The sequence below is a fragment of the Corythoichthys intestinalis genome, chromosome 10 (genome assembly GCF_030265065.1).
Source record: "Corythoichthys intestinalis isolate RoL2023-P3 chromosome 10, ASM3026506v1, whole genome shotgun sequence".
NCBI lineage: Eukaryota > Metazoa > Chordata > Actinopteri > Syngnathiformes > Syngnathidae > Corythoichthys > Corythoichthys intestinalis.
The window spans coordinates 53,415,767-53,440,556 of record NC_080404.1 but is presented as its reverse complement, the minus strand read 5'-3'; the positions used below and the strand labels follow the sequence as shown (position 1 = coordinate 53,440,556).

Genomic DNA, 24,790 nt, shown 5'->3' with positions numbered 1-24,790 from the left:
GAAGAGGGCGCCAGCATTGAAGGAGACGATTGTCGCTTTACGCTCTCCTCTAAAACACCCGGCATATTATTATCGTGAATAATTACACTCAAAAGGTGCCTGAATGGACCAAATAAGTCCCGGAAAACGTGGAGTCTAAAATCAAGAGGTACCGGAACATGTTCCGGCATGTTCCGGCACAAATTAACCCCTGTCTCTCTCACTGTGGATGCACCTACGATAAAAATTTCAGAACCCTCCATGATTTCTAAGTGGGAGAACATGAAAATAGCAGGGTGTTAAAATACTTATTATGTTTACTATATGCATATGTTGGAGGTATTTTAGTGGAGGATACCACTCAATTTACATCTGCTACAATAGAGCCTGCTAGAGATATCCCTCGTTGCAAGATGGCCGCCAGTTACTGACACCGCCGACTTTTGTCTTAAGGCAACTAGCCTTAATGTACAAAACATAAAATATCTACAATGTGTATATATTTTTGGTAATAGACCGCATTTTGGCTCTCGTCCTAGCAACTCATATCAGGTTGTCATGGCGACGACTTCTTGAATGTCCTTGTGGAGTCTTTATTTCAGTTTTTCCCCTCTTCTTTCTTCCCGCAATTCTATTCCCGCTCGTCCAATCGCCTCTCATTAAGCTTCCTCAACGGTAACCGGATCTGACACCAACCTAACCGCAAAGAAAAAGTCCGCAAGATGAGCGGTCCGGGACGCTTTGTTCGTGACTTATTATTGGATGTCAGGCCGGAAACGGGACGGTTTTCATTTGGCAGGAGAGCATGATTACTTTTGTCTTTGTTGTAGCCAGGTACAGTGAGAAGCTGTAATGGACTCTCGAGATTCGACGTACAGTCGTCAGCGGATGTTTCTGCTTGCTGAATTGCAAAACAAGGCAGGCGATAAGCACGCTCGCTAAGTACGCGGTCTCTCTGTTTTAATTGAGCCCTCAGCCCGCAAGCCATCAACTTTTATTTCCGAACAGGGACCACACAAACGAGCTCCTGATTGACGTTTCGAAATGCCAGCTCGGAAGAAAGAAAATACAAAATCACGGATGCGTAGTGTTGCAAAAATTCGGGATCAGGTTGTTACGTGATTGATTTCTGTCATGAACATTAATGAATGCTTATGACAGATGTCGTGAAGTGTCCTAACCCTAACACAGTTCCTCAACTCTAAACCCAACCTAGTTGCTTGGGTCCAAACTAAATGAAAAAGTGCCACTAAAAAGGTAAAAGTTTGTTTTTGCTAAGATTACAGGCTATATTCAAAATCTCCAATTTTACGTCTGAGTTATGCAGAAAATATGCAGAAAATATTTGTTAAACGTTATTTCTTTATCTTTCAGATCAAACTACGTCTATAAAATAAGGAGGAAATGTACATATAAAGCATTAGGAAGTACAACGATTAAGAAAAGTGGAAAATCGAATTTCAAAGTCGTGACCACAAACCACAACTTTTTGGGAAACAATAGTGTTTTTAAATGTCAATGCGACGACACAAACTAGGAAATACCACTTAGTACTACAACCCCTAGCAAAAAGTATGGAATCACCAGTCTCGGACGAGCACTCAGGAGTCCAGAATCTGCATTGGACAATGTGTCAAGAGTCAAGAATCTGCATTGGACTAGATGATGATGCTGGAACTTTTATTTGGTGCCGTTCCAGTGAGATTTACAGAGATGACTGCCTGAAGAAGACATCGAAATTCCCTCATTCCTTGATGATATGGGGCTGCATGTCAGGCAAAGGCCCTGGGGAGATGGCTGTGGGTAAATCTTCAATAAATGCACAAGTGTACATTGAAATTTTAGACTGCTTTCATATCCCTTCAATTGAAAATATGTTTGTCATTTTCCAAGATGACAATGCATCATGCCACAGAGCTAAAACTGTTAAATCATTCCTTGGAGAATGAGTCATCCAGTTAATGTCATGGCCTGCAAATAGTCCAGATCTCAACCCTATTGATAAACTGTGGTGGAAATTGAAAAAAAACGGCCCACATCAATGCTCCGACCAGCAAGTATGATCTGGCAACTGCAATCAAAAGAGAGTTGAGACCAAATTGTCACTCATCAAGTCCATGCCTCAGGGACTGCAAGCTGTTATAAAAGCCAGAGAGGTGGTGCTACTAAATACTAGAGATCTGTTTTGATTTTTTATTTCTTTGTTTGTTTCTGATGATTCCATATTATTTTCCTCAGAATGGAGTGATTCCAAATATATTTCCCTGCACTAGCTCTATAAATTTAACATTTACTGACCACCACAATGTTTTTTATTAATTTCTTTTAGTGTTTCTGAATGCTAAAGAGTTGCACTTTTGAACTAATTCATTATTTTTTCAAGCTTTTTATCTGAGTTTGTTCTACATGATAAAATGCCTGAGTGAGTGCTCGTCCGAGACTGGTGAGTCCATACTTTTTGCCAGGGTTTGTAGACATGTGCCAAGTACCGGTTTAAAGGTATACGGTGGTATGAAAACGTCAAAGTTTCAAAACCGCAAAAAATTTCCGTCTTACCGTCCCAAAAGTATTAGCTATTTTTTTATGTCCCAAAGATGCATGGAGACACTGTTGCTCAGTATCAGTAAGTCAGCTGTGTAACACGATGGCTGGAGGAGGTGAAACTCCTGAACTTTTTTCCTCATCGAAGAAAACAAAATCGCTGGTATGGGAATACTTTGGCTACAGAAAAGTTACAGACGGCCGCGGCTTCGAGGAAGAGGGCCAACCGACATATAAAACATGTTTGCAGAGGGTGGCTACTGAGGAGGCAATACCTCCAATATGATTTTGCATTTATAATAGGGCTGTCAAACTATTAAAATCTTTCATCGAGTTAATTACAGCTTACAAATTAATTAATCGTAATTGATCGCAATTCAAACCATCTATAAAATATGCCATATTTTTCTGTAAATTATTGTTGGAATGTAAAGATAAGACACCAGATGGATATATATATTCAACATGCGGTACATAAGGACTGTATTTGTTTATTATGACAATAAATCAACAAGATGGCATTAACATTATTAACATTCTCTTAAAGCAATCCATGGATAGAAAGACTTGTAGTTCTTAAAAGATAAATGTTAGTAAGAGTTATAGAAATTTTATATCAAACCCCCTCTTAATGTTTTAGTTTTATTAAAATTTGTAAAATTTTCAATCAAAAAATAAACTAGTAGCTCTCCATTGTTGATGTCAATAACCATGCTCACTCATGGTACTTACCCATAAAATCAGTTGGACCCAAGCGCCAGCAGAGGGCGCCAAACACCAAAAAACAAGTAACAAGCGGACATAACACTGCACTGTCATTTTAATCTGTTTGAGCGGGGCATGTGCGTTAATTGCGTGAAATATTTTAACGTGATTAATTTTAAAAATTAATTACTAATTAATTAATTAATGATTAATTATTACAATAATTTTGTAATTAATTATTACAATAATTTTGACAGCCCTAATTTATACAAAATTAAAAGTTTGTAACCACTGTCATTTCCCACCAGTTAAGAGAGTTAACTCCAGCACGTTTAGTGTGTCTAGCGGTGGTAAAATGTGTTGGTTTTTTCTCTCCAGTAACTGTCTGTGTTGAGAAAGAGTGTGTGTATTATGTAAACATGATACGAGTCATACACACGTGCTTTTTATGGAAAATAATTATTTTTTTTCGATGCTAATAATGTTGAGCTGTTGCTGTGGGTTTAGCCTCACCCAAAGGACTGCATTTATTTCAATTGTATTTAGAATATTCTGTTTTTTAAATTTATTTATTTATTTTAACTTTTACAATTTAACAATTTGCTATTATGTTTTGAAAAATAAAAATCCGGTTCAATGGAAAGACGTGATTTTTGTTTTGTTTTTATTAAACCAAGATATCTAAATGTAACACATTTTAGAGCTATAATTGCAATACCGTGATACTGTGAAACTGTGATATTTTGGCTTAAGGTTATTATACTGTCAGAATATCATACCGGCACATGCCTACGTTAAAACCCGGGAATAAAATACAGGTAGTCCCTGTCACTGGCGACGTAACCCGTATATCCGCGTGGAGTAGAAAGCTTCAAAAAGTTCACGTTTAGTGAGGACAGAACACGTCATATTAATCAAGTAAAGTAAAAAATAAGACACTATGGGATACAATAAGGTACCGTTTAAGCGACAAAAAAAAAACAAAAAAACTGAAGACAAAAAGGAGGATGAGACACCGGCATCGTAAAGTCGAAATCACATAAACTGAGTACGTTGTAACCCGGGGACTACCTATATGGGTGTAACGGCACCCACAAGTCACGGTTCGGTACAGGTTTGGTACAACAGGAAAAAAAAGCTGTTTTCATCACAGCATTTGAAATTTTAAAGTTGTGCAAAAACAGACAACACAGCCGTTTTTGCAGGGCTCGACTGAGGTAACCGTTAAAGTACGGTAGCACTCGACAGCTTGGTAACTTTTTCATCAAAATAATATACAGGTAGTCCCCAGGTTACGAACAAGTTCCGTTCCTACGCTGGCGACGTAACCCGAATTTCCACGTTAGTCATAATTTACCCTTTAAGTACCCCTAAATACCCCCTAAATTTCAAGATTACTGTCCAAAAACATGTATTATACGTCATTGTACTGTCCCCGCCACGATGTTGGATCTAAGTCCCAGCTAGACAGCGTGATAAGCTCTGAAATGTTGATGGCAAACGTCCGTATGGATTGCTGACTTTACTCAGCTGCTCATGACAGCAACACTTGAACTAAAACAAAAATGAAATTAAATCAGTTTCCTCTTCAATAACAGCAATTCGAATTTGCGTTTACAACTAGCTGCTAATACAGCAATAACAATCCACACATCCGCACGTCATCAAAAACAATCACATAAACTCGCCCCAACTATTCGACAACAATTGAAAACTCACAATAAACAGTACAAATTGTGTTATAAACAAGTGTTACCTCTGTGGATGCTTCACAAGCAACAAATGTACACGCAGGCTTGCAGCTGTAATCTTTCCCCTCTCTCTTTCACTCGGCTACCTGACTTCTCCGTGGGCGCAAATGTGCTCTTCTTCGTGTGTGCGCGTGCGCGCTTCTTGCCAGATCTCACTTTTGAATGGATGTCGGAGTTGGACATGAATGAAGTTCGTGACAACATTTTCCAGATGACACTAGCGACGTCGGTGGACAAATGCGGTAGTGTTTTGCCTTGAGGAAGACGGCGTGTCTCCTCCACTTGTGATCGATATAAGCAGGCTCCAGCCGATTATGTACACGTTTTGGTTATGTCATTCTCTAACTGCATATTGGTCTGACTATAATGTCTATATTTTCTCAAACGGGAAAAATTTGATTGACACTCTGTGGTCCGCCTGAGTCCTTTGAGGACGTCTGGATCCCTTTTTTGGTATATGTTAAAAGCACAGAATGTCGTCTTTGTGTGAATGTTTGAAATTTGCCCCAAATATATGTGAATATAGTTTTTCTTGATCTATGCCTTTTTCCCTTTTAAAGGGGAACAATAATCATATAGTTTTTTGGAGATATGTGCCTTGGGTCATGGGGGGGTTGAGGTTTTTTTGGGGGGTTTTTTTTGTTGTTGTTTTTTTGGTGAGAGTTTCTTCTTTCAATTGATTTGGGGGTTTTTTTGTGTGAGTTTTTTGGTTTCATATGTTAAAAAAGGAAAAAAATGCTCAAATGTTCATTCATTATGTCAAGAGACATATCTGACCAATAAATAAAGTTTTCAAAAAAAAAAAAAAAAAAAAGAAAGACAGCGTTTCCTATTAGCACTAGCGCTGCGTTTCCCATGAGGACCAGAACACACCTGCACAGTGTAGTAAAATCATCAGTCAATCAAAAATCAATCTCCCGGTCGCCTGGAGATGGATTAAATAACATTTCTGTTTCCAGCGACTGTGTAAAGGATGAATAATAATTAGGTAATTAATCCAGTTTTGGCTAAACAATAGCATATGATGGTTATCAACCGTCTAGCTTAGTGTGGCTAACCAACCCCCAGCCGAAATCGTCAGCGCGGCTTGTCATGCCAGCGAGTGAAATTCAGGTCAATGTTTATTCTGTATTGCCTGGTAGCCTCCCTTTTTTCCTCCTCAGACAAAACTTTTTTGTCTCTTTTTGTTGCTCTGCCATCTTTACAGAATTCACGCTAAAGCGTTCGTATCGACTTTCGTCTTTATGAATGGGAAAAGGGGGAAGTGTTGTATGGCATAAAGCAGCCAGCACATTTGTAGTTTTTTTTTTGTGTGAGGCAAGGTTCCTGCCACCCTCCTCAAAGTCAATTCGTGCCGGTGAAAGCGATACAGACTCCTTCAAGCTATAAAAGAGGTGTCATTCAACTAGTTGTCAGTCGACGTATTATCACAAATGTAATGAAAATATTTTAGAAACATTGAAAAGTTACCTGTGTTGCTTTAATGACATCTGTCATAAGCATTCATTAATGCCCATGACAGTGTCATGTCATAATTATGACCGTCTAATGACAGTCTTATGACACCACTGTCAAATAAAGTGTGACCTATTTTTCTTCCATCACTGTTGTTTTTTGATGGATTGTTAAAATGTTTGTTTTTTTGGGTCACCCTATACATAGAAATGGCACCCAAACCGTCCAAGATGTCTGACAAAATGTCATAAACCCTAACCCGTGACAGGTGGTTGTTTTTCGTGTCGGCAGGTAACGCCATCCAGGCCTTCGGGAACGGCACGGACATGAGCGTGTGGCAGCCCCCGTCTCCCGGCCAAACCACCACCGCCGTCACGTCGCCGCGCCAACGCCACCCCAACAACCACGTGGACAACCACATCGAGAGCGACCCCAGAATATACCACTTCTGCGGAAGTCTGCAGGTTTGCATCGAGAATAATTCGCTAGCCGAAATGTTTGATAAAGAAATGAAAACCAACAATACACTTAATCAAAGTCACTAAAAAAAGTCGGCTAAAATTCCAAACTAGGCCTGTTGGCACGTAGAGGCAGCGTTCCCACCAGCGGGAATTGAGCTGGCGCGGCTGATGAAACGGACTCGCGGTCAGCGGCAATCGTGCCTCCGGGCAGGAAGTCAGTCAGTGTGTTGGCACACAAAACCAACACAATACGGCCTCAACTCATTGAAGTCATTGGCTGCTGCCATTGACGGCACTAGAAAAATGGATCGGACGTCTCGTGCTGTCAGTGGCACTGAAACATCAATGGCATTGCGTTAATGCCCTAACGTAGCCGTTTGGTAAACAAATAGTCTTTTAACGGCATAATCTAACATTGATTTGTGAACCAATTTCTTGGCCGAATGTTGCAAAAATGTAGGAAAATACTGTCTTCTGTCACCAAATATAGTGTTTTAATAGCCAAACATAGCCTTTTGGTGAGCAAATATTGTGTTTTAATAGCATAATGTAACCTTTTGTGGGCAAATATAGTGTTTTAAGAGCCGAATACAGCCTTTTTTTGTGAGCAAACATTGTTTTTAAATAGGCCAATACAGCCTTTTTGTGAGCAAACATTGTTTTAATAGTATAATGTAACCTTTCGTGAGCAAACACAGTTTTTTAATAGCCTGAAAGTACTGTTTTTGTGAGCAAAACGTGTGGTTTAATAGGCAAATATAGCCTTTTTGTGAGTAAATATCAAGATTTGATAGCATAATGTAACCTTTCATGTGCGACTATATTGTTTTAATAGCCAAATATAGCCTTTTTGTGAGCAAACATTGTTTTTTAAGTAGCCAAATATAGCCTTTTTGTGAGCAAATATTGTGTTTCAATAGCATAATGTAATCTTTTATGGGCAAAAAAAATGTTTGAATATCCAAATATAGCCTTTTTGTGAGGAGATATCGTGTTTTATGACAAATATAGTCTTTTTGTGAGCAAACACTGTTTTCAAAGTACTGTAATTTTCGCACTATAAGGCGCACCTGACTATAAGCCGCCACCCACCAAATTTGAGACGAAAACTGCATTTGTTCATAGATAAGCCGCACTGGACTATAAGCCGCAGCTGTCGTCACTTTATTATGAGATAGTTACACCAAAAGATATCATCCGGTAACACTTCATTTGACAGCGGCATCATATGACCAAATGAACCACCATGAACCTTTGAAGCGTCATTGCTTCAAGAAGCTTTATTTGGCCATCACTGCTCCCTTGAGAGAGACAATCAACCTCTGCTGCCACCTGCTGTCCACACTGTAGTCATCAAACATGCCTCCTAGCATGCATTGCAGCGCTACAGATGTAAATAACAAAATCAAAATTCATGTTCTGTGCTAATTACTTCTTCAGTTACAATCCAGTTTTTTCATTAATTGCTAGTTATGGTATTTTGTAACTTTATTTGACAGTGGCGCCATAAGACAATCATAATTATGACATAACACTGTCATAAGCAATCGTGAATGCCTATAACGGATGGAATTTTGTGTTATCCGGCAAATTAGCTCACTTTTGAATGTCACAATTATGACGGTCTTATGATGCCGCTGTCATATAAAGTGTTACCTATTAACTCAAAAAAATCAAAAAATAAGCCGCATTGGACTATAAGCCGCAGGATTCAAAGTGAAGGACAAAAGTAGCGGCTAATAGTCCGAAATTTACGGGTAGCCAAATACAGTCTTTATATGAGAAAATGTTGTTTCAATAGTATAACGTAACCTTTTGTGAGCAAATATAGTGTTTTAATAGCCAAATATAGCCTTTTTGTTCACAAACATAGTGTTTAATTAGCTGAATATAATCTTATTGTGAGCAAATACTGTGTTTTAATAGCATAATGTAACCTTTTGTGAGCAAATATAGTGTTTTGATGGCCTGAAAGTAGGGTTTTTGTGAGCAAAATTTGTGTTAATTAGCCAAATGTAGCCTTTTTCTGAGGAAATATCGTGCTTTAATAGCATGACGTAACCTTCCGTGAGCAATTATAGCGTTTGAATAGCGAAATATAGCCTTTTTGTGAGCAAAAACTGTGTTTTTAATCAGCCAAATATAGCATTTTTGAGGGCAAATATAGTGTTTTGGTAGCCAAATGTAGGCTTTTTGTGAGCAAACATTGTTTATTCAATAACCATAAATAGCCTTTTTGCAAACAAATATTGTTGTAATAGCATGACGTAACTTTTTGTGGGCAAATATACTGTTATACTAGCCAAATGTAGCCTTTTTGTGAGTAAATATTTTGATTTAATAGCATAATGTAACCTTTCGTGAGCAACTATAATGTTTGAATAGCCAAATTAGCCTTTTGTTGAGCAAATATAGTGTTTTATTAGCTAAATAGTCTTTTTGCGAGCAAACATTGGTTTTTAAGTAGCCAAATATAGCCTTTTTGTGAGTAAATATCATTGTGTGATAGCATAATGTAACTTTTCATGAGCGACTGTATTGTTTTAATAGCCAAATATAGCCTTTTTGTGAGCAAACATTGTTTTTTAAGTAGCCAAATATAGCCTTTTTGTGAGCAAATATTGTGTTTCAATAGCATAATGTAACCTTTTGTGGGCAAATAAAATGTTTTAATATCCAAATATAGCCTTTTTGTGAGGAGATATAGTGTTTTATGACATAAATATAGTCTTTTTGTGAGCAAACACTGTTTTCAAAGTAGCCAAATAGTCTTTATGTGAGACAAAATTGTTTCAATAGTATAACGTAACCTTTCGTGAGCAAATATAGTGTTTTAATAGCCAAATATAGCCCTTTTGTTCACAAATATAGTGTTTAATTAGCTGAATATAATCTTATTGTGAGCAAATACTGAGTTTTAATGGCATAATGTAACCTTTCGTGAGCAAATATAGTGTTTTGATGGCCGAAAATAGGGTTTTTGTTAGCAAAATTTGTGTTAATTAGCCAAATGTAGCCTTTTTCTGAGTAAATATCGTGCTTTAATAGCATGACGTAACCTTCCGTGAGCAATTATAGCCTTTGAATAGCGAAATGTAGCCTTTTTGTGTGCAAAAACTGTTTTTTTAATTAGCCAAATATAACATTTTTGAGGGCAAATATAGTGTTTTGGTAGCCAAATGTAGCCTTTTTGTGAGCAAACATTGGTTTTTATTCATTCATTCATTCATTTTCCATGCCGCTGTTTCCTCACGAGGGTCGCGGAGGTGCTGGAGCCTATCCCAGCTAACAATGGGCAGTAGGCAGGGGACACCCTGAACTGGTTGCCAGCCAATCACAGGGCACAAGGAGACATATAACCATTCACGCACACACTCATACCTACGGACAATTTAGAGTGTTCAATCAGCCTACCATGCATGTTTTTGGGATGTGGGAGGAAACCGGAGTCCCCGGAGGAAACCCACGCAGGCACGGGGAGAACATGCAAACTCCACACAGGATGGCCGAAGCCCGGGATTGAACCCTTGATCTCAGAACTGTGAGGCAGACGTGCTAACCACTCAGCCACCGTGCCGCACATTGTTTTTTAAATAACTATAAATAGCCTTTTTGCAAGCAAATATTCTTTTAATAGCATGACGTAACTTTTTTGGGCAAATATCGTGTTTTATTAGCTAGTCTTTTTGTGAGCAAACATTGTTTTTTTATGTCGCCAAATATAGCATTTTTGTAAGCAAATATTGTGGTTCAATAATATAACGTAACCTTTTGTGGGCAAATATAGTAATTTTTAATCGCCAAATATAGCCTTTTTGTGAGCAAATACTAGCATTTTGTTAGCTAAATATAGTCTTATTGTGAGCAAATATAGTGTTTTAATAACCAAATATAGCCTTTTTTGTGAGCAAATTTAGGGTTTTAACAACCAACATAGCCTTTTTGTAAGCAAACATGGTGTTTTATTAGTCAAATATAGTGTTTTTGTGAGCTACCATTGTTTTTTTAATGGCCATATATAGCATTATTGTGAGCAAATATTGTGTTTCAATAGCATAACGTAACCTTTTGTGGGCAAATATAGTGTTTTATTAGCCAAATATAGCCTTTTTGTTAGCAAATATAGTGTTTTATTAGGCAAATATGGTCTTTTTGTCAGCAAACATTGTGTTTTAATAGTATAACGTGACCTTTTGTTGGCAAATATAGTGTTTTATTAGCCAAATATAGCCTTTTTGTGAGCACAAATCATGTTTTAGTAGCATAATGTAACCTTCCGTGAGCAAATAAGTGTTTTAATGGCCTAAAAGTAACACTTTTGTGAGCAATTACAATATTTTAATAGTATAATGTAACCTTTTGAGAGAAAATATTGTGTTTTAATAGCCAAATATATACTTTTTGTGAGCCAGTACAGTATTTTATTAGCTAAACATAGCATTTTTGTGACCAATCATTGTTTTTTAAGTGCCTAAAAATAGCTTCTTTTTTTTTGTGAGAAAATATTGTGTTTTAATAGCATTATGTAACCTTTTGTGAGCAAACATAGTGTTTCATTAGCCAGATATAGCCTTTTTGTGAGCAAACATTGTTTTTTTGTCGCCAAATATAGCCTTTTTGTGAGCAAATATTATGATTTAATAGCATAATGTAACCTTCCGTGAGCAAACATAGTTTTTTAATGGCCTGAAAGTAACGCTTTTGTGAGCAATTACAATATTTTAATGGCATAATGTAACCTTTTGTGTTTTAATAGACAAATAAAGCCTTTTTGTTAGCAAATATAGTGTTTTATTAGGCAAATATGGTCTTTTTGTCAGCAAACATTGTGTTTTAATAGTATAATGTGACCTTTTTGTGAGCACAAATCATGTTTTAATAGCATAATGTAACCTTCCATGAGCAAATAAGTGTTCTAATGGCCTAAAAGTAACACTTTTGTGAGCAATTACAATAACACTTTTGTGAGCAATTACAATATTTTAATAGCATAATGTAATCTTTGGAGAGAAAATATTGTGTTTTAATAGCCAAATATATACTTTTTTGTGAGCCAGTACAGTGTTTTATTAGCTAAACATAGCATTTTTGTGACCAATCATTGTTTTTTAAGTAGCTAAATATAGCTTTTTTTGTGAGGAAATATTGTGCTTTAACAGCATTACGTAACCTTTTGTGGACAATTATAGTGTTCTAATAGCCAAATATAGCCTTTTGTGAGCAAATATAGTGTTTAATTAGCCAGATGTAGCCTTTTTGTGAGCAAACATTGTTTTTTTATTCGCCAAATATAGCTTTTTTTGTTAGCAAATATCATGATTTAATAGCATAATGTAACCTTCCGTGAGCAAATATAGTGTTTTAATGGCCTGAAAGTAACGCTTTTGTGAGCAATTACAATATTTTAATGGCATAATGTAACCTTTTGTGTTCTAATAGACAAATAAAGCCTTTTTGTGAGCAAACGTTGTTTTTCAATAGCATAATATAACCTTTTGTTCGCAAATGTAGTGTTTTAATAGTCAAATATTGCCTTTTGTGAGCACAAATTGTGTTTTAATAGCATAATGCAACCTTTCGTGAGCAAATATAATATTTCAATGGCCTGAAAGTAGCTTTTTTTGTAAGCAAAGAGTGTTTTGATGCTAAATGTAGACGTCTTATTTATAAAAAAATTAGGGCTGTCAAAATTATCGCGTTAACGGGCGTTAATTAATTTTTTTAGTTAATCACGTTAAAATATTTGACGCAATTAACGCAGATGCCCCGCTCAGAGAGTTTTAAATGACAGTACACATTGAAACGCTCACTTGTTGTGTTTTATGGAGTTTTGCCGCCCTCTGCTGGCGCTTAGGTGCGACTGATTTTATAGGCATCCATGAGCATTGAGTAAGTAATTATTGACATCAACAATGGCGGGCTACTAGTTTATTTTTTGATTGAAAATTTTACAAATGTTATTAAAACGAAAACATTAAGAGGGGTTTTAATCTATAATTTCTCTAACTTGTACTAACATTTTTCTATTAAGAACTACAAGTCTTTCTATCCATGGATCGCTTTAACAGAATGTTAATAATGTTAATGCCATCTTGTTGATTTATTGTTATAATAAACAAAAAGTCCTTATGTACCGTATGTTGAATGTATATATCCATCTTGTGTCTTATCTTTCCATTTCAACAATAATTTACAGAAAAATATTGCATATTTTATACATGGTTTGAATTGCGATTAATTACGATTAATTAATTTTTAAGCTGTAATTAACTCGATTAAAAATTTTAATCGTTTGACAGCCCTAAAAAAAATATGTTTTGAAGGCAGCATGTAGCATTTTTGGGTTAACAAATACATTTTAATGGCCTAACATAGCCTTTTTGTGAGCAAATGTCATGTTTTAATAGCATAGTGTGGCCTTTATCTGAGCAAATCTAGTGTTTTAATGGCCCAGTGTAGCCCTTTTTGTAAAAAAGCGTTTTAATCCACGAGCCTAGTGATACGGAAGGTGAATGAATAATGTTCAAATGACTATGTAGCTAACTACACTTCTGTTTTACGTTCCTTTTTCTCTGAGGTCGTTTTATGTTACACTTCCTATTTATCTGTAGTGTTCTTAATTCCCGCGCCACTTCCCATTGGTGACAGTTTATGTTGTTAAATATTTATTTTCCATGAGTTCTTTTCACGTAATCATTTGAAGTTGCAAGTTAATTGCAATAGTTTGCAAAGAAATAGTCCCAGGGACATTTGTAGCCACGTTATTGATTGCAAAGTTGATTTGCTGAGTAATCAGCGTTGGCGGTTTTTGATTTGGTGGCACCGCAGGCTGCTCTCCTGATGACACAATTTTTAATAAGAGGACAAAATGACTTTTCAAGCGTTCAGCGCACATCGCGGCGGCATTGCTTTTGGAACTTTGGAGCTTTCATTGCAGGTAAAAAGGATTTTGTAAGTTGACCCTTCAGATCGAATATGAAATGATGAAAATGTGAATCATAAAAAAAAAAAAGATTTACGTGGCTTATTTGCAATTCAAAGAGAAGTAAACAAGAGGAAGAGGAGGAAATGTATTCCTACCCTGCGTTTGCTCCGGTTCTGTCTAATACCTGGATGAACGCAAAAGTCACATTAGCATGGGTCGCATTTCCATTTCCAGAATAAAAACGCCTCAAGCTATGCGCACGCAGGCCTTTGGTATTGAGGTGATGCTTTTAAAAAATGCTCATGAAAGAAGACAGAAAATGCTCAGCACACAAACAAAAGGATTTTAAAACTTTTTGTTATCGTGATGTGAAAATAAAGCAGAAGTTCATTTCGTCAATTGCTCTATGCGAGAATTCTTGAGATTCGACACATGTAGCGGTTGCTATGGCCGTTACTGTCATTTCTCATTAAACGTATGAAAAAAAAAAATCAAAATGCTGGTTGCGTATTACATGTAGGTTCAATATTTTTGAAAAGTAATATGCTCGAGAAGTCATGTTAGTAGCCTACTACATGGTGTTTTATAAGCCTGATGGGTCGCCATGCTTCTCTCGCTTGGCTTAAACAATGTCAGAAAAATATTCTGAAAAGTATAAATATTTTTAAAAGTATTTTAACAGTGTCTGGTGATACGTTTGAAAGCGCAATGGTGAAACCTTATGGTCGATACGTGAACAAACACTATTTGCTCACAAAACGTTTAAATTTGGCTCTAATATATATATACTAAGGGTGTAACGGTACATGTATCCGTATTGAACCTTTTCGTTTCGGGGTCCTCGGTTCGGAACGGAGGCGTACTGAACGAGTTTCTAACGTAATGTAACCCTTACTTTTCGAGGCTGTGAGTCGATCGGGTTACAGTTTCTTTGTGTAGATTATATTTACTCTGTCTTCTCTACTATAATGAGGACCAACATAGTAGGACAGTTAAGAAACGTCAACCGCGCGACAACGTGGCCGCCGCGAGAACGCAGTGAAACGCGGGCGTTAAAGTCAGTCAGCCAATGCACACCAGTCGCAGTTCGGCCGCGTGTTAGACGCGTCCCAGAAGCGGCTCAACGCGACGCACGAAAACGGCAGAGTTGATTATTTGACGAGAGACGCGGCCCTCCTGCATCAATACTACTACCGGTAGCTAGGATCGGGCCGGAAGTCACTGGTGTAAAAATACGGTGGATCCGGTCGATTTTCAAACTAAAATGCAATCGTAACCTACTTTTTGAGTCCATCAGATCTCTTGAGTGGTAGATCGGGGCACAGTTGACTTGTCTTTGTTGATTTACTGCTGTCTTCTCTGCCATAATAATAACCAACACGGCCCCGTGTTCAATACAGAATCCTCCTACCACAACAAAATAAGTAGGAACTTATATTCACATAGGAACTAAAGTTATACAACATAAAATAGACAATATAAATGAATACTACATCACATTTGTAAAATGTGAAAAGGGTGGAAAAGCCGGAAAAGGGTGGCATGCCCTCTCCGGGTCGGGGATGAGATCCTGCCCCAAGTGGAGGAGTTCAAGTATCTTGGGGTCTTGTTCACGAGTGAGGGTGGGAGAGAGCGGGAGATTGACAGGCGGATCGGTGCAGCGTCTGCAGTGATGCGGACTCTGCACCGGTCCGTTGTGGTGAAGAAGGAGCTGAGCCAAAAGGCGAAGCTCTCGATTTACCAGTCGATCTACGTTCCTACCCTCACCTATGGTCACGAGCTGTGGGTCGTGACCGAAAGAACAAGATCCCGGATACAAGCGGCCGAAATGAGTTTCTTCCGCAGGGTGTCCGGGCTCTCCCTTAGAGATAGGGTGAGAAGCTCGGTCATCCGGGAGGGGCTTGGTGTCGAGCCGCTACTCCTCCGCGTTGAGAGGAGCCAGTTGTGGTGGGTCGGGCATCTGGTTCGGATGCCTCCTGGACGCCTCCCTGGAGAGGTGTTCCGGGCATGTCCCACCGGCAGGAGGCCCCGGGGTCGACCCAGGACACGCTGGAGACACTATGTCACTCGGCTGGCCTGGGAACACCTTGGAATCCCGCTGGAGGAGCTGGCTGAAGTGGCTGGGGAGAGGGAAGTCTGGGCTTCCCTGCTAAAGCTGCTGCCCCCGCGACCCGACCCCGAACTAAGCGGAAGATAATGGATGGATGGATGGATTTGTAAAATATAAACACATAACAAATTTGGCAACAAACACTCTAATACGCCATTCCCACTGGCCAAAAAACCTGTGTCAACCCACTAACAATCAGCTTTTGGTGGCAGTGGGAAAGGTGCAGCGACCCGCCTCGACCCATGTCAATCAACCCGCCAAGCGACCGCGTTAAAATCACCTCGGCTCTGATCGCCATGTCAGCCAACAGTCAACACGCTAATCTACGTGGTGACGTAGGCTAGTACGTGATGCGTCATAACAAAAAACAAAAACCATGTGCTCTAGCCCGGATCCACATACGGCGAACAGTCGGTGTAGCAGCTTTAGCAATAGCCATAACAGATGAAACAAAGGCTCTTCTCCTCCTTCTGTGACATACAAGTCCTTTCAATTTCAAGCCAAAATTCACGTCGCCTACGTTGTCTCAGCACAAGCAGAGTGTTGATCCTTTGCTGCATTTCGACCATTTTGAGGGCAGTAAAAAGCATGAAAACAGAGAACACAAACGGAAAGGAGGCTTCTATGTTGCTTTGCATTGTTTACTTCTTTGAACTGAATGAATTCGGTCGCACTTGTCGAAGCGCATCTTAGCGTGGTGACGTCACGAACCTTATGCACGGCTGAGGAGGGGTGGGGGAGTTACACGGGTGGAAAAAAAAAAAAGACACGGCTTTTTTTTTGTCAATGGGAAAGGTGCCAAATGCCAATTGCTAGTGGGTTGCATCGGCTTGGAAAAACGCGCATTGACCCACTAGTTTCAGTGGGAAAGGGGCATTAGTGGGTCTGGAATGCCACGAAAGATGCTCATGCTGAAAAGCACCTCATACCCACTGTGAAGTATGGGGGTGGGTCAGTGATGCTGTGGGGCTGTTTCGCTTCCAAAGGCCCTGGGAACCTTGTTAGGGTGCATGGCATCATGAATGCTTTGAAATACCAGGACATTTTAAATCAAAATCTGTTGCTCTCTGCCTGAAAGCTGAAGATGGGTCGTCACTGGGTCTTTCAGCAAGACAATGACTCTAAACATATAACCAAATCTACACAGAAATGGTTCACCAGACACAAAATCAAGCTCCTCACATGGCCATCTCAGTCCCCAGATCTTGTTTTGTTGGCAAAAGGGGGTTGTACAAAGTATTAACACCAGGGGTGCTAATAATTGTGACACACATTATTTGATGTCAAATATTTTTTTCTTTATGTGGGATTTTTTCCCCACTAAATGAGTGCACTTGTATTGAAGGTTGGATTTTTCTCATTTTTTCCATTAAGGTCCCATATCATTTGAATTTTTTTTTTTTAATTATTAGAAGCTAAAAACACATCTTTTTCAGGGGTGCCAATAATTATGGAGGGCACTGTATATATACATAATGTGTGTGTCTGTATTTGGTCATAAATATGGTTACATCAGAACGTATGTTCATTCATCCCTCCTAGTCTAAACGGATTGGACGTCTCGTGCCATCTATGGCAGCCAATGTGTTAAACAGTTATATTGGCTCACAAAAATACTACGTTTAGCCATGAAAACACTATTTTTGCTCAAAGAAGGTTACTTTAGTCCATGAAAACACTGCATTTTCCCACCAAAAAATGATTTATTTTTTTTTAATTGTTGCTATGGTGCTTCAATTGCTGAACTCATTCATTGACATAGAGTTCAACGTGTTGACAGTGCATGTTTTTCAACAGGCTCAGAAGTTGAAGTCCAACTCCAGCGTCGACAGCATCTTCTGCGTGGTGAGTCGTTTCTCCGTCATCTTCCTACGCGTCGCAGCGTGCGAGGTCACAAGGCAAGTCAGAGTCACGTGACCCGGACGACGAGGCCGCTTAAAGTTCAGGCGAAATGTCAGCTTGAACAGTCGGTGACATTTCAAGCCACCCCGTTAGCTCGCAGCTTCATTAGCTCACGCTAACACATGCGAGGTTGCAAGTTTTGCGCGCTGGCATTTGCCGCAAATAAAAACAACCTTTGGATGTGCCGTCAAAGCGCACAAATCCGTTGAAGCGGCTTTAGCGTCGGCCGACTTGCCTTTCGACGCTGCTCCGAATTTTGCATGAGTGAACGTTTTCATAGACACGCTAACAGAAAGTCAGTGGCAATCTTTGAGATGATAAATTAGGGAGAAAATAAACCAATAGAGAACATTTTATATTTTAATAGCATAATAGCATAGTAACCTCAGTCTCTTCTCTATGAGCGTCAAAGGCAGCCAATGAATGAATTCCCCTTACGGCAAGATTTTTTTTTGCCGGTTTCCCTCAGGACCCGCAGATGGATGGTCCGAGCACATCCAACGCCATTGTGAGGAATTCATCCGGCGACCGCCGACCCGTCGCGCTGACATCTCTGCTGCCCCCGCTGCTATTGTTGTGGTACTGCGGCCGCAGTTTCAAATCCACGCTCGGTGACTTGTAGCCTCGCGCCGGAAAATGTCAGACTGACGAAACAAATTTATAAGAAAAAACATATATGTTAAAAAAAAAAAAAAAAAAAAAGAAATAATGTGAACTTGTTTCCTTCCTTCTCGGTATATCCTCACTGTATGACTTCCCTCCGGATCGCTCTTAATTCTTTTTTTTTTTTCTTTTTACGTTGTGATGGACTTTTTTGATGTACTTTGTGTTCTATGCGTTGGTGAAATAATACGGGAATTCTGATTAGTGTTGCACTGATACGGCACTAAAAAAATAACGTGCCGATGCTGCGCAATATGTACTTTTCCAAATCTAATTCGCAACTGCTGCCCTACCTAAAATGGCCGCCAGCTACGCACACCGCTATAAAAAATGGAGTACTTGTCACCCTTCCCAATCATTACGGAAGAATATTGCTGCCACCCCAAATGAAAAAAAAAAATCCAATATTACGTTCTTTCATCTTGTCACGTGACATGATAGTATCTTAAATGATAATTAATATGTGCTTATGTGAAAATGGTCATGCTTTAACGTGATTGTTATCACATTTTTGCATGATAGTTATCACGTTTCTACATGCTATCATGATTTTACATGATACTACAATCCATATATATATATATATATATATATATATATATATACATGCACATATATATATATATAAATGAACTAAAGTCATGATAACTATCATGTAATACTAATCACGTAAAAACATGAAAATTTTCACATGAGCACGTAATAATTATCATGTAAAACCGTGAGAACTATCTTGTATAGCCAGTGGCGCCACCAGGGGGTGGCCAGGGGTGGCCACGGCCACCCCTATAAATTGGTTGGCCACCCCACTGGCCACCCCGCTTGCCAGTATATCATTAGATTGTTGTAGCATCAGTTATGCATTTCATCCCAAATTAATGCATTTATTTTGTTTTTGTTTTTTTAATGCAGGGCTGTCAAATTTACTGCGTTAACGGGTGGTAATGAATTTTTTTTAATGAATCACGTAAAAATATTTACAAGCATTCATTGGGGCCATGCTTTTAATTGGCAAAAGCTTTGTCATCTCCCCCACAGCAACTATAAATATTGTGGGAAGCGACGTGGGGAAGAATGACAGGAGTTGATCTTTTTCTTAATACCATGTAGTGTACCCAACGCAGAGAAGATATAGCATTTGCTGCTACCACACACAGTCATGGTTACACCACTTTCCGTCATGCATTTGGGCAGAACAGTTAAGTCGCTAAGATATCATTTACTAAAAGCTGAACAAATACACTAGATGGCAATATTTAGTCACAATATACAAACTCACATTTATCCTTTAAGAATTACAAGTCTTTCTATCCGTGGATCCCTTTCACAGAAAGAATGTTAATAATGTTAATGCCATCTTGTGGATTTATTGTTATTATAAACAAATACAGTACTTATGTACAGTATGTTGAATGTATATATCTGTCTCGTTTTATCTTTCCATTCCAACAATAATTTACAGAAAAATATGGCACATTTTAGAGATGGTTTGAATTGCGATTAATTATGATTAATTAATTTTTAAGCTGTGATTAACTCGATTAATAATTTTAATCGTTTGACAGCCTTAGTTAAATGTACACCTTATGCCTGATATATACATAACACGATAAAACAGAATTGTTATGGAACTCAAAAATTTTGACTGGACAGTTATGGACTATGCACATTAAATCATTAGTAACATCAAATATTACGCAATAGACTAATGTATATCAGTAGCCGTGTCCTTAAGTCTTTCTGATAGTTTTCCCCTGACTTTTTTACTGCAATAATATAATGAAAACCTGAAATTATGGCTTTTAGTTTTGGCCACCCCAAGATTTTAAGTGGCCCCATCTGGCCACCCCATGAAAAATTTCTGGAGGCGCCACTGTGTATAGCGTAAAAATAATCATGTAAAATGTGATTATTATCATATAAAAGCATAAGTATCATGTAAAAACAGTCATCATGTAAAAAATGTGATGAATGTCATGCAAATCTTGATACGATCATGTCAAAATGTGATAACGATCATGGCATAATGTGATGCTATCATATTATACCAACGTGTTTCTATCATGTAAAAACGTGATAATTATCATGTAAAAACGTGATGCTATCATGTAAAAATGAGATAATTAGCATGTAAAAAAAACATGTATCTCAAGTATCAAGATTTACATAAGTTATCATGAGACGATATGTAAAAACAAAAATTATCATGTAAAAATGTATCATTTAAAAACATAACTATCATGTGTAACTGTAAAAATGTGATACTATCAAATAAAAATGTGATACCATCATGTAAAAATGTGATAATTAGCATGTCATAACGGGATGGTTACCATGTAAAAACGTGATAACTATCATGTAAAAATGTGATACTATCATGTAAAAAAAAAAATTTGTGATAACTATCATGTAAATCTTGATTCTTTCATGTAAAAATGTGTTACTATTATGTGATAATTACCATGTAAAAATGTGATAACTATCATGCAAACACGTGACAACTATCATATAAAAACGTGATAATTACATGTGAAAACGTGATAATTACCATGTAAAAAAACGCGATAAGTGATGCTATCATGTAAAAACGTGATACTATCATGTAAAAAAAAAACGTGATATCATGTAAATCTTGATACTTTCATGTACAAATGTGGCACTAACATGTAAAAATGTTTTACTATTATGTAAAAATGTGATAACTATCATGAAAATGCGTGATAACTATCATATAAAAACATGATAAAGCATCATGTAAAAATGTGATGCTATCATATACCAACGTGTTGTTATCATATCAAAACATGATAATTACCATGTAAAAACGTGATCGTTACCATGTAAAAACGTGATGCTCTCATGTAAAAACGAGATAATTAGCATGTAAATCTTGATACTTTCATGTAAAAATCTGATATTACTATGTAAAAACGAGATAATTACCATGTAAAAACGTGATAACTATCATGTAAAAAATGTGAAAACAATCATGTAAAAATGTGACCCCAAACTTTTTTATGGGTGGCAGCAATACACTTCCATACAACCTTTTGCTGTGAATTAGTTAATGACTCATAGATGTCCAATCCATTTGAAGTGAGAGGGTGGCAGCGAAGGAACATTTGTATAGCTCTGTCATCGTAGTCAATGAGGTAAAAAAAAAAAAAATCCCTCCCACCAATTAGTTTATCACTGGTAGATACGTCAATGGCAGACAATGAGTTAAGCAATGATAGCAATGATTTAGTTATGTAGCACTAAATTTAAAAAATGTATCAGCACATCGGCCAGCTGTCGGAATCAGCCAAAAAATGGTATCGGTGCAACACTACTTCTGATTAGTCGACCCGATACGTGAAAAACAAACGAAAAGTCCGGTTGATGCCGACGATCTTTTAATTTCCGTTTGTTGACAGTTTTACGGACAGAGAAGCTTAAATGGTAACGCGAACGTCCCAGAAAGCGCACGATTCATCCATTATCTCTATAGCGCTTAGCCTCACGAGGGTTGCCAGATTTGAAATGCAGGAAGTCTGCATTTTGTTTTGAAGTAGCCGTTTTAGGCTCATTTCCATTTCTGAGTTTTGGGAAAATTCAGCCCCTGACGCCAATTTATCTTGGCAACCTGAAATTATGTGGACATGTTTCATGATTAGACCCACAAAAAAGTCTCAAGAGACAAAACCTGAAACAAAAACACATTTTCCCACCTTTAACTGAATATTTTACTTGGGTTTTTGCTCGTGGGCCTTGTGGCAACGTTTCACGACGAGATGTGACGCATGCATTTTTATTTTTATTTTTTAAATATCATTTTGGTCAACTTGGCTCATCAAGCAAATAAATGTACTCAAAGCATTTCAACGTCAGAACCGTGTTATTAAGTATTTGGAGGGATTTGATCTCATTTCTGCAAACCAGGGGTGTCAAACATCATTTTGTGAAGCTCATGAAAGTAAACCATGTGCAAAGACTTATGGGGGTGCCGTTTTTAAAGCAGCACATGCTGAAAATGACGACATTTTCTCACATTTAGCGCCACACATTGTTTAAAATGGTGTGAAATTTTTAGTCACTTTTTTTTTTTGCACATTTACAACATTATTTGGCAACTTATTTATTTTTAAATAAGAAGTTTTGTACCTGATTGTTTAAATCCAGAACTAAATATTTAATTTAAATCTTAAATTTATATCCTAAATCCTAAATGTTAAATCAGGAAACGGTCGGAACTAAATATTTAGCTTAATATGCAAATGCACATATCTGGAGACCGAAAGTAACAAAATAAAAGCTGGTGGAGCAGCTTAGACTTTGTTTACGTTGCTTGAAAATAAATGAAACCTACTCAACGGTGGCAGTCTGCTCTTGGACATGAGTCATTGTGATAATAACAATATATAGGAAAAATAAATATTTAGGAGAAACTATTTAAAGAGTATTTTGTGTGCTCCAGCTTTTATTTTGTTACTTCCGGTCTCCAGTCATGTGAATTTGTATATTAAGCTAAATATTTAGTTCCAACCGTTTCCAGATTTAGCATTAAGGATATAAATTTAAGATTTAAATTAAATATTTAGTTCTGGATTCAAACATTCAGGTCCAAAATTTCTTATTTAAAAATGAATATTTAAGTTGCTAAATAATGCTGTAAATGTGCCAAAAAAAAAAAACAAAAAAAAAAGGTGACTAAAAATTTCACACGTTTTAAACACTATGTAGCGCTAAATGTGAGAAAACTTTGTCGTAATTTTCAGTGTATTCTGCTTTACAAACGGCCCCCCATATAGACTTCACGTTTTTCCCTAAAATATAATTTACGTAAAATTTCTGTAGTCCAAAAATCAGAGAATATTTCCATATTTACTGCTTATTCTTCTGTTTTTCAACGAACGTTCATGTCAAACTGGATTGGACGTCTAGCGCCGTCAATGGCAGCAATGAGCTAAATATTTACATGAGTTGGCCAACATAACGGCCCTCGGTAGCAAACTATAACTACAATCTAGCCCGTGACAGAATTGAATTTGACACTCCTGCTGAAAATGACACGTTAGCTTGGACATTTTTGTTTGCGTGGTTGCTAAAGCTAGCACGAAAGTTAGCACCATGAAAGTTATTTACGTTACCTGAACGAGGGAAACATTAAAACTTGTTCAGAACCATTATTGGATATATTAGCCTTGAACATTAGCCGCCCACTGAATGTTTTTGGTCATATTTGCTGCTAAAATAAGCTAAGATACGCTGATAGACGAGAGCAGGAATAGCTAGCCTCGTTATAAATGTAACAACAGCAACAAGTCGCATGTGGTCAGAATCAGGAAAAATATTTATTTTTATTTAGCCGGCTAACCATGCTGTGGTTAGCACCTCGCCATCATCTAATTCTCACTTTGTACTCATAACTTACTGGGAAATCCAAAGCTTTTTACCCGAGGAAACAAGGAAAGCGACATGTTAGCTAATGCTAACGCGGACACTTGTATTGTGTTTTTTGGACTGATATTCCTTCCTCAAATATTTTGACTTGGAAGTGTCTATGTCATCTATATTTGCTCCCGCTCTGTATGCGATATAAACCACATAACATTTGCATTTGTAAACAAAAAGACAAAAGCAAGGACATCCATGTGTTGTGCTTCAATATTAGCAAGTTTGTTTACAATGTTGCTTCCATTTTGAACTGTTTTGTTTCTTTTTTTGGGATATATAAAAAAAAAAAATTGGACTTATTTTTCTACATTTTGTTTGTTCGGTTTTCTCTTCTTCGATGTGCTATCATAAATGAAGATACTTGTTTTTAAGAAGAGCGAAATTATTGTAAGATTGATCATGATGAAAAGCGGACACAGTCGGGAAGTGCTTGTGGATTTCGAGATGTTTTTAACTGACAAGGAAAAAGATGCCGCTAGTTGGTCTTCTTGTTGTTCCTGGGCCGGTCATTCGACCGACTGCCATCGTCTTCGCTCGTGAAAAATGTCAAATCTGTTGTACAAATCAATCAAATATAAATAAACACTCAACATGTTCAAACTGACTTCTACGCTTTTAATAATAAAATGGATATCACCTTTTGACAGGCTACTCTGCATTTAGCATTCAGATTCAGAGATTTTGTTTTTCATTGACACCAGCTCTCACGAGATGCAATGAAATTCCGTTCGATGAGTGGGCATCTCATCCAGCATCAGTATGTGTCTGTAGACAAAATAAGAGTCGCAGAGCCCTGCGACCTGCCTTGAAGATGAAGATGCAAATATTTGGAAAAATATGAGCGTGGGGTGCGCATCCGTGA

General features: G+C 37.7%; 1 protein-coding gene across 3 annotated transcripts in view; it reads left to right on the top strand.

The window, feature by feature from the left end:
- gfra1a (gdnf family receptor alpha 1a) overlaps positions 1 to 23,148 on the top strand; it is a 180,986-nt gene extending 157,838 nt beyond the window's left edge. For all 3 annotated transcript variants that reach the window (XM_057847829.1, XM_057847828.1, XM_057847830.1), the window contains 3 exons: positions 6,723 to 6,895; positions 17,725 to 17,772; positions 18,299 to 23,148. In XM_057847829.1, coding sequence (XP_057703812.1) covers positions 6,723 to 6,895; positions 17,725 to 17,772; positions 18,299 to 18,451 — 374 coding nt within the window. In that variant the 3' untranslated portion in view covers positions 18,452 to 23,148. The remainder of the gene's footprint in view (positions 1 to 6,722; positions 6,896 to 17,724; positions 17,773 to 18,298) is intronic.
- The last annotated feature ends 1,642 nt before the right edge of the window (positions 23,149 to 24,790 follow it).